General features: G+C 35.9%; 2 protein-coding genes across 3 annotated transcripts; one reads left to right on the forward strand and one right to left on the reverse strand.

The window, feature by feature from the left end:
• Positions 1 to 140: 140 nt before the first annotated feature.
• Positions 141 to 6,062, forward strand: LOC113056043 (thyrotroph embryonic factor-like). 2 transcript variants are annotated; one of them, XM_026222502.1, is made up of 5 exons: positions 141 to 365; positions 2,606 to 2,974; positions 3,199 to 3,407; positions 4,025 to 4,236; positions 4,370 to 6,062. In XM_026222502.1, exons 1-5 carry the CDS (start codon positions 290 to 292, stop codon positions 4,389 to 4,391), a joined length of 888 nt encoding a protein of 295 aa, XP_026078287.1. In that variant the 5' UTR covers positions 141 to 289; the 3' UTR covers positions 4,392 to 6,062. The 2 variants fall into 2 exon arrangements, with proteins under 2 accessions (XP_026078287.1, XP_026078286.1); XM_026222501.1 differs by lacking the exon at positions 141 to 365 and adding an exon at positions 712 to 1,963.
• A 1,254-nt stretch (positions 6,063 to 7,316) lies between these two features.
• Positions 7,317 to 8,711, reverse strand: LOC113056045 (PHD finger-like domain-containing protein 5A). Its single transcript, XM_026222503.1, has 4 exons — positions 8,564 to 8,711; positions 8,212 to 8,235; positions 7,676 to 7,842; positions 7,317 to 7,508 (listed from the first exon to the last, which is right to left on the reverse strand). The coding sequence occupies exons 1-4, from the start codon at positions 8,613 to 8,615 to the stop codon at positions 7,419 to 7,421; spliced, it is 333 nt and encodes a 110-aa protein (XP_026078288.1). The 5' UTR covers positions 8,616 to 8,711; the 3' UTR covers positions 7,317 to 7,418.
• Between the last annotated feature and the right edge of the window lie 2,165 nt (positions 8,712 to 10,876).

Here is a 10,876-nt window from a genome sequence, read left to right on the forward strand (position 1 = left end):
TGAATACATGCAGCTAGAATGACCAATAAACTACCGCGCCTCGTTGACAGGCTCACTGAAACGATATTGATTGGTCAAAATCTTCAGCCCTGTGGGAATAAGGAAATTTGAGGCGGGACTAGTTAAGTAACTTCGTAAATAGGACAGACCACGTGACTCGCGATAAAAAGTTTGAGAATCTAGTGGCGCATCAAATTTTTTGTGAGAGACCGTTTGAAGTGGAAGCTCTGATCTAGCGTCTCCTGTGTCCAGTTTTTCCCAGGTCTTGAGAAACTCATACTGTTTTGAAATGTCTTCAGAAATTCCGGAAATGTTCAAAGCCTTGCTCGAGTACCCTTTCTCTGTCCCTTCGATTGATGACAACGGTAAGAAATTTCACTGTTGGCTCAAAAAGGATAATTGGAAGAGTCAAATTTACCTGAAATCCCTGTACAGTCTGCACAATTGGTATAATGCAGGATTGTTCTTGTGACAGTAGATACTACGACATGCATTTAGTAGATCAAATTCTTTATTTATTTACTTAGCAAAATTATACAATGTATTTATCCTATGTATAGTTTCATTTCATTGGCGGCAAACGTACTGTCATTATAAAAACGACAAAAATTAATTTATTGTGGTACCAAGTAATTGACTAAATCTGTAGAACTAGAACTTTTATTTCAGTTAAATCAAGTAACTTAAGTTATGAAATTATGAAAAATAATATTCTGGGACAGTATGATTCTGTCATTTGTATTAAATACAATCGTGAAATTGGGACTTAAAATGTAAATGTGATGACGCAGATCTTCTTAAATCCTCTTAAATGTTAAAGGTGCAATCGTAAATGAAATGTGCAAACAATACACAAAAATATGTCTACATTGCAGTCTCTGATTGCTACATTGATTTGTAATGTATCTTATTGTCTATATGACATAAAAAATATAAAGCATTAAACATGACCGAGTAACATAAATTTCATATCGCCTGCAGTAAACAAGGCAAGATTCTACACGTGAAAGGCGCGATATTTTTGCTGCTTCGTGATTGGTCCGTGTGTAAACCGTGCGTGCCATGAGTGCACGTGCGAGGTCATGTGCCAAAACCTAACCAGAGAGACTGAATGCGATACGGGCGAGCGGTTCTCCCGCGAGACATGAGCTAATTAGGTACAATGACAAGGCATATTTTTGTTGTTATGCCTGATACTTGTTGTATTAATAATGCTGACTAAGTTAAGTTTAAAAAAAGTGGCCTTTATGGTCACTCGTACTATTAAAGCGATTTTATTTGGAATGAATTGGTAAAAGTGCAAAAGGCATGCGATTTTAAAGCTTTATATGGAATTTATGCCCACACTTAAAGCCCCACTGTTTCAGTGTAATGAATGTATCTATTTGGGTCTCGTGATACATTTTTCTAATATATTTGTGAAAATAAAACCGTTTTGACCGACAACAAATGTGGAGTCAACAAATGTGGAGTCGACGAGCCCTTGCTGTACTACTAACCATAGAGTGACACGCCTCTGTGTCGTCACGCCTAATTAATTATTCATGGAGGACATCGCAACCAACCTATCAGCGTTTAAAAAACGTTTCTTTCCACCCCCTACAAAGGGGCACGGTTTACGTGCATAATAAAACACTTCTGCAGCTAACTGGAAAATCGGGTCAAACACAGAAGTCTGAATAGAGAGTTGTCAACCGGCGAGGTCATTTCAGATTAGATTTTTCTTTTTTGAGTACACGAGAAACTGAAAAGATTAACATCTATTTCTAGGTTAAACTAGGGATTTCAGGTTGTCTTTAAAGTTACGCTGTTCTTACGCGCGGCACGAAAGCGTCGGTCAAAATGGACGTGGTCCCTGTTTCCGTCACGTTGGACGTAGGCACTGATACTCCAGCTGCTTTTCCAGTAGTTTTAAAGAATATAATGGAAATTCCGCCACCGAATCTTCTAGAAGGCGACGACGGTAAGTGCCTCTGCAGCAGTCGCGCGCTCGCGGTCGGTGCTCGCTGTGCTGCTAAATTATTGTCAAATGCATCATGTATGTTAATTATAACAACAGACCAGTAAGCTTTTCTCGTTATGTAAATAGAGATCGTGTTATTTATAACGTGGTTCGAGGAACTTAATATATCACTGTTACATTCTCAAAAACTGTGGAACTCCGTGAATGAATAATTTTTAACGCAAGATCTTTCCATGAGTTAGTAGAACCGGGTCACAATAAAAAAACATTTTTTTTTATCACTGTTTAATGTAGATGCACAAAATTAGCTCCGCCCCTCATGTGTGAACAGCTTCTGAAGGCTGCGCGCTTGTTTGTCTGCTGCATTAATTGTCTGGCTCACAAATGTTTGTTTTTGTATGCTGATTTTTTTCTGTCACAAACTGAACTGTAACATTTGAAATAAAAACATTCATTCACTTTAATAATGAATCTCTTCGCAAGAACCGATCTTTGATACAGTGTCTTATTTTCCAAATCTGCAGTTTATTCTGCCTAGTTTTTCTGATGCATATTACGTTTAGATGCTTAGACTTGCGATTGCAAAAAAAAAATAAAAAAAAAAAATCTGTTATAATTTCTAACTGCGTTTTTAAATGGCAGAAAATGATAAAGAGAAGCTCTTCGAGGATGTTGACTCTGAAGGGGTCAGTGGAATGGGACCATCAGCTGCCTTAACCCCTGCCATCTGGGAAAAGACCATTCCCTATGATGGCGAGACCTTCCACCTGGAATACATGGATCTGGAGGAGTTTCTCATGGAGAATGGCATTCCTGTCACTGGAGAGGAGGGTCAGAAAAAGGATCCAGAGGAAGAAAACTTACAGCCGACGACTGAAAGATCATCCACGACATCTGCTAGTAAAACCGCCGCAGAAATCTCTCTTATGCCACTCATGGAACTGGATCAGTGTGAGGAGGAAGTGGTCACAATTACGGCATCCAGCTCTAGCTCAACAGACAGCAAATCAGGTCAGCAGAGAAAACAGAACACTGTGTACTTTCGCTCACAACACACTTAACCATTACACAGTCACGCTGTTTATCATGAAGATCTGACTTAAAGTCTCAACAGCAATTCAGTGATGTTTAAACCTATTGAACTGAAATAGCAATAAAGTATCAAAGCAATGAATCCAAACTATATTTTGGTTTTATTTCATTATTGGAATTCACTAATTCACTTCTCACCACAGATGAGGACCGTGTGACGCCAGAGCCCATTAATCCAGACGATATTGTGGTAGACATTAACTTCGAGCCGGATCACACAGATCTTGTGCTGTCCAGTATACCTGGAGGTGAACTGTTCGACCCTCGCAAACATCGCTTCTCCGAGGAGGAGCTGAAGCCTCAGCCTATGATCAAGAAGGCAAAGAAAGTGCTTGTGCCTGAGGAACAGAAGGTAAACACACAGTCGCACCTTCCTCAGGGTTATTATAATTAACTAAAACCATTAAAACAAAAAACTGTTAATTGAAATAAAGTAAACTTTTCCTGAAATATCTTTAAATCTAGTTTATTTTAGCTATTTGCTAAGGCATTATATTAACTTAATGTACTCAAATAAATAAAGAATACTATATAGACATTTAAAAAAGAACTGATGACAAAACACAACCGTATTCTAATACTTTCAAAGAAAATGTAAAGCTGAAAATTGATAAGTAAAAACTAATTCAAAATATGAATACTAACTATATTAATATCTCAGTGACCCTAAAATAACATAATGTCTGAAATATTACCTTAATATCGTGTAACAGTATACTTGACTCTAATCGACAACAGCAAGCAAGTTTTTGTGCCTGAGGTCCAAAACTTAATTATACGGTTACACCCTGAATGTAAAGTCAGAATGAGATGTTCTGAAATCTTTGTCAACAAATACGTGAACGTGTTCTGTAAGAAGATATTAACAATTGTGTTTAAAAAAAACCGTGCCATTCGTAAAATAGAGAAGAAAACTTGTTCCCCAACATTTGATTTAATGATGTTGTTTTATTTTTCTCACTATTTCAGGACGAGAAATACTGGCATCGGAGGAAGAAGAACAACATTGCAGCCAAGCGTTCACGAGAAGCCCGGCGGCTGAAAGAGAATCAGATCACAGTACGAGCAGCCTTTCTGGAGCGAGAGAACTCTGCTCTGAGGCAGGAAGTGGCAGAGTTACGCAAGGACTTTGGGCGCTGCAAGAACGTTGTGGCACGCTATGAAGCCACATACGGACCACTGTAAGGGACAAACAATTTGCATATAAACACATAATCAAAAGAGCCCCACAGAATTAAAACACTGCAACACCTAAAGGTAAATTTGTACTCTTACCAATATGGTGATTAACAACCTTCTCTCTTCTTTTTCAAGTGCATCGACTGAAGACATCTAAACAATTATTGATTTATTTGCATTTTTGAAAGGCAAAAAATTAATAATGGTGTGGAATGAAGAGGAGGAAACTGGAGATAAGTGAATATGTGATTAAAACTGTACAGTTAAGTGATGGTCTTAAATCTTTAACAGTCACTTATATCAGCATATCCCTTTCAGTGTAATCTTACTTCATTGCAAAAGCACTGAAAGAGCAACAGCTTTTAAAAGTGTGTTTTGTTGTTGTAATGCACCAGTGTAGAAGAGGCCTTTCCTTACCTGTTCTTGTTTTATAATATCTAAGTAGTTTTAGAGTGTGAAATAATTTGCATTGGAAGTCTCTGGTCTTTATTCATAAAGAATCACTGGCATTGACTTCAATTTACTTTCTTATGTATCTTCAGTTTGTATATCTTCGAATTCTTTGAACAAGTACATCAATTCAAAAAATTTCCTTTGGCAAATTTGGTACAGGGTACCAAGTGGTGCATTTTGCCTGCAAAAGGAGAAATAAAAGGCTTTTATTGAAATAAGGGGAGAATGTATCACATTAAAACTAAAAATGAAAACAAAACTGTAAAAAGGAAATGTAAATGTTTTGTCATTACTGTCAGTAAGTGCTAGAATTCCGCAGAACCTGTAACTGAAAATATGTGCTCTGTATATTTGCAAAACCTACAAATATTTCGATAGTGTCTTTCATAATAGATCTTCTAAAATCAAAACTTGTTTACTTCATAGTGGTAGTTTGCCATTTCTGGGACTCGTGCAGGTCAGTTTATGTACGGTAATAACGAACTGTACATGTGACGGATCTTGTATCTGCTTAGAACTTAGCAAAACGCTTGAAGTGGTGATATAGGAGTTTTTTCATATGTATCATATGATATATATTTTTTCAGATAACTTCAAATACTTTACAAAAATGGCTTTGCAGTGTGAACCACACCATTCATAGTTTAATATGAACCCATAAGTGTCCTCAGAAGAGTGCTTGTTTATAAAGGACGCTAGTGTTACATATCAGAAACTAAACTCAAACCTCTCGGAAGGGCATCAGACCCCTGCTTGCAGCTTTCCTGATTTTCAGGCTCATATTTTGTGCAACTTGTCTCTGTCATTTTGAAACCTATCATCTTGTGCCCTCCATTCATGGTTGTTCAAAGAAAGTTTGGCTGACGTTTATAACCAGGTTTAATTATGCAAAACTCACGTGTCCTTATCATGTGTTTTGTGGAAAGTGAAACTGATATGTAACATAATCTTGACCAAAGCTAACTTTGATCGAACGCAGAATGACTCGTGTTTAAACAAATTTGTGGTCTGTAGAGACTTTTTTTTTTAAGTGCTCTATGGTTTGTCATTTCTCCTCGAGCTTCCTTTCTGAAAAGTGAGATGTGAGATGAGGGACAAGACAATAAAATGCAATGGAGCTTGAAGACTGTTCTGAAAGGAATAGTGACTGTTCCTGATAAGACGTGTTTCTTCTGTTGAACTAGAAGAAAACTCAGTTGCATATATGAGATGTCAACTTTGTTGCAGTAAAGCTTTGTTTTGTCAAATTTGAATGTTTTTCAAATTGTTACTGTTCTTTTGCGAGGATTGAAGTCTTATCAAGCATTTCTTGACTTGTAAATGTTGTCGGTGTCTTGCTTTTTTGTGTTGTACATATTAAAGAATTTAAAAATGTTTCTTGCTGATATGTCAATTTTTTTATAAGTAACAGTGCATTTGATAAAAAAAAAATTATTTGATGCTCGAGAATTATGAGTTACAGAAACTCAAATTTCAGATGGGAGAGGAGTGTTTTGTAACAGACAGATGTCCAAAAAAAAAAAAGTTGCATAACACAAAGAGGGCGTGGCTAAAGAAGGCGGAGAGATATGCAGATCTACTGAGCTGACCCAAATAAACTTTTGTCTGAAAAAGAATGCTGCCGTTCTTGGTGCTGTCCACTCTGTGTAGATCTTCAGGAACGATCACATTTCAGTCAAGACTACCTACCATTTAGATACAACTCCCAAAGGGTTGTGAACAGCATATGACTAGCAGGCCTGTACAATCTCCAATCACTTATTGATTATTTTTCTCAAGGCCGTACCCACCATTGAGGTCCCCGGTGTCTGGACCTCGGTATTTTTCCAGAAGTTGTAAAATAGTTAACGTTAACTGATAGTAAGTCTGCTTTTGGTACTGTAAGATAACAGATCTTCTCATCTGAGATGCATCAGCGGTAGGTGTGTGCGATATATATCGTCTGCGATGAAATCGTAATTGTTGATGTGCGATTTGACATGATCAAATAATAAATGCGTTTAGAATGACCGCAAAATACAACATATGTAAATGTCTAAATGTAATTCAAGAAAATGTACATATTTATATCAAACCCCCTACCAATCTCGATTCTGGGACCTCAGTATTAATAAAAACCTGTGTTCAGCCCTGCTTTTATTTAATTGGACCAGGGCTGATCCAAGTTAAAAACAGGTTTTATTCAATATATTCACACGTTGTAGCTGGTTTATGTTGATATATTTTGATACATACAATTTGACGACTGATTCAATGTTGGATTTTGCTGATACAACAATGTGCTTAAAGAAAAGCAATAAGAAGATTGTGCTTATACTAGTAAAATCTGTATCTTTTCTTCCTGTGACGAAGCCACAAGAGTTAAATCAAATGAAATACCAGAGTTTATTGTGTATCAAAATTACAAATAATAAGGAAGATTTTATGCATAAATGCTGGACTTTTAATCATAAATAAGCTCACCAGGCCTCTCATTTTGAAATCTCTATACTACTTCCAGCTGCTGAGTCCAAAGGTTTGTAGTCATAAAATATTCATCCTTACAACCATTTAATCATTTGAAAGTGTAGTCAACAGCCAGGTAAATACTATAAGTACGCAGATGAACCAAATCAAACAGAACAGAATATTCATCACAAATTAAAAAAATTTATTGTAACAGCAAGTCTGATTAACAAAATGGAAAACTCTTGCATGGAAAAAATAGTGACAAAAACATCCCTCTGTTTCTTCACCTCTTCTTGAAGCCGTATTTCTTTCTTTCATAGAAAAGGTCAGTCTTCGAGCTGCCGAGGTTCACGATCTTGGGGCAGCCATCCCTCTGTGTAACAATAAAACAGTTTAACATTTTATTCAGTATGAGATTAAACAGCTGTCTAATGACTGAAGAATTGAATATACTATTACAAATCCTGATACTGGGCAATATAAACAAAAAAAATATATAAATATATACTTAAGTACCAAATGTAGAGCAGATTTACTCACATCTTTCTCCTGGATGGTGCACTCTTTGCAGTAGTATGCATCAGATACTCCAGGACCTCCACAAATAACACAGCGCCCTTGGTAAGAGCCATAGTTGCATTCATCACAAATACGAACTAGTGTACAAGGCCTGACATAAGAGTCACAGATAACGCATTTGCCATCACCTTAAAAAGAAAAGACATAGACATCTGTTGAGTTAAAGAGCGCAACACTGTAGAACTTGTGTCATATTTGTCTCACTTAACAGCCTCGGAGCTCATGTTAGTTCGGTTATCAAATGTTTTTATGACACTGTTAACAATCAATTTCTACTCCTGGATGCCATTTATTTAGTATGCACATAAAACAGTGATTCATTTTCTTTTATCCACATCTGTAAAACAAATACATATTAAAATGAACTTAATATTTGGAGAGAAAAAAAATCAATGAAAACAAAAAGTTATATATATATATATATATATATATATATATATATATATATATATATATATATATTTATATAAAGTTAAAGATTTAAATCAAAAACTTACATTTTTCACATAGTCTTCCAATGGCTGCAAAGGAAGGAAAGATCAAATTAGATTAAATGTAATTCACACTTGATCAAACTGAAAACGTGCAACAAAACAGCAAAAGGATAAAAATTATAACAATACTGCCACTATCTGGTAAAGCCGTTGACTACTATCTAAACCAATAAATATATCGCCTACAACTTTCTTTTTAAATTCTAATATTCATTCACATGATTTTAGCGCTAACTTAGCAACAATTCTCACTGTATTGTTAGCTTCACATTTGTTCCTTAAACAAATATATTAAATAGGTATTAAACTAATGTAGGAACCCTTTAAATCTAGATGTAAGAAACAGAAACATTACCAACTCCAGCCTGTTTCCTGCAAAAAATCAAGTCAGGGTGATGTTTTGCCATTTTGAAAGAACGAGCGCAGAATGCTAGCCACACACTAGCGGCGATGAACTCTGACCTCCCTTCTTCTGGTGATTCGGGCTGAAGGCTCCTCAGCGTCTTAGTGCCACCTACTGGACACAGGACAACACTTTACAACACTACATTTTTAAGGTAGACGACGAAAAATCATCTTCATGTGTCATCTGTTCATTTCAATTGTCCATGAAAGACAAAAATACAAGCTCATCTGCACACGGGATTGCACTTCAAGGCGCCTGTGCTCCATTGCAACCAAACTTCTTCATACCGTGACTCTCTCTGTCAAACTGTGGGTCAGTAGTCAAGAAAGTGACTGGCGACTTCACTCCTGCCTCTTTGGCTTTGACTAAAACATGGATCTCAGCACACAACACTGCTTCTCCATCAGCCATCTCCGCTGACTTCACTTTCTCCCACATACCTTGTCTAACTTGTGGTGGGGGGTCTATTTACTTTCAACACCTGGAAATTCACTTCTCTCTGCAATTACACTTCCTTTGAAGGCCACATGCACCATCACTGCAAAGATGGAGCTCCTGGTAATCCCAGCCAAACCATCAGTTGACCACAACATCTCTGTGAAACTGGGGTCCACAAAGACAGCTAACGTGAAGGTAATGTTTAATGACCAACTGCTAACCACACCATACTCTTACTCTTACTCTTACTCTTACACACACACACACACACACACACACACACACACACACACACACACACTCTCTCTCTCTCTCTCTCTCTCTCTCTCTCTCTTTTCTAGCTGCTTGCTTTCTTCCATCTAGTTATCTAATAAACCTGGCATTGTGCATTATGAATATTGTTAGCTCAATGATGACATGCTTTGTTCCTCTTTTGTAAGTCACTTTGGCTATAAGTATCTGCTAAATGAAATTTAAATCTGTTAAAGATCATAACATGCAGTAGATCACACAGAATTGTGGCTTCTACGGTTGTGAAACATAGTACAAACTTGGAGTTACAGTATATCTTCAAATGTTTATATGTTACTGTTACCAGTCAATTTTCTCTAGAATACAAATATGAAATTCAGCTGTAAGCATGTGTGGGGCCAAGCGCAGAAGACACAGCAAATACAGCAAGTACAGTATATACAGCATACACAAAAAGCACAAGAGTTTACAAGGAATCAATAGTCACCAAGATCATGATTTTCTGACAAACACTTCAAAAGTTATTTCCGTTATTTGGATCTCATGACCTGTGGGGTGCACTGTTCCTGAATTTGGCTTGTCCTCAGACAATGGAGCTGATGAACTGGACCAAGTTTTGTTCAGATAAAACAAAGTACTGCTGAGATTTAGCTTCTAATCTCATTTTGGGTCAACATGGTTAAATTCACATAATCACAATATTTGAACAAGGATTAATAAAATATTACTTTTTGGATAAAATTTGACAAGATTTGTAAGAGGAGCAACAAAATTATTTAATATCTTTAAAATGGGCAATAAATTTTTTTAAATCGATTATTGGTAAATCATTCAAATCAGTATAAATAATGAAATGTAATAACAGAGAAAACTAATTCTGTACAATGTTTTCAAAAGTTCTAAGTATTTTTAATTAATTAATTTAATTTAAATTAAATGTATTAATTTAATTTAAATTAAATGTATTAATTTAATTTATTAAATTTATAATTTATTTTTAATTTAATTATTTTTTATTTAATTTTTAATTTATTTTTTCCTAAACAAACGTATCAGGAACGCTAGATGGTACTATGTTCAAACTTGTCACGTTCCTTCATGTTCTCTATGAACCACACCAAATTTGGTGCTGATGTGTCCAGTTGTTTAAAAGTCGTTTTAAAGGGATAGTTCACCCAAAAATCTAAATTATGTCATCAATAACCCTCATGTCATTCCAAACCCGTGAGACCTCCAATTATCTTCAGAACACAGTTTAAGATATTTTAGATTTAGTCCGAGAACTCGCAGTCACTCCATTGAAACTGTGTGTACGGTATACTGTCCATGTCCACAAAGGTAAGAAAAACATCATCAAAGTAGTCCATGTGACATCAGAGGGTTAGTTATAATTTGTTGAAGCATCAAAAACACATTTTGGTCCAAGAATAGCAAAAACTACCACTTTATTCAGCATTGTCTTTTTTTTCATCTTAGTAATCATTTCAAATAATGTACTAGTTTTTCACGTTTTATGTTTAATATATCAAAACATTATTAATGCATTTGTAATTGCAGTTAAATGCATTCATT

Source organism: Carassius auratus, chromosome 37 (assembly GCF_003368295.1).
Source record: "Carassius auratus strain Wakin chromosome 37, ASM336829v1, whole genome shotgun sequence".
Classification (NCBI taxonomy): Eukaryota; Metazoa; Chordata; class Actinopteri; order Cypriniformes; family Cyprinidae; genus Carassius; species Carassius auratus.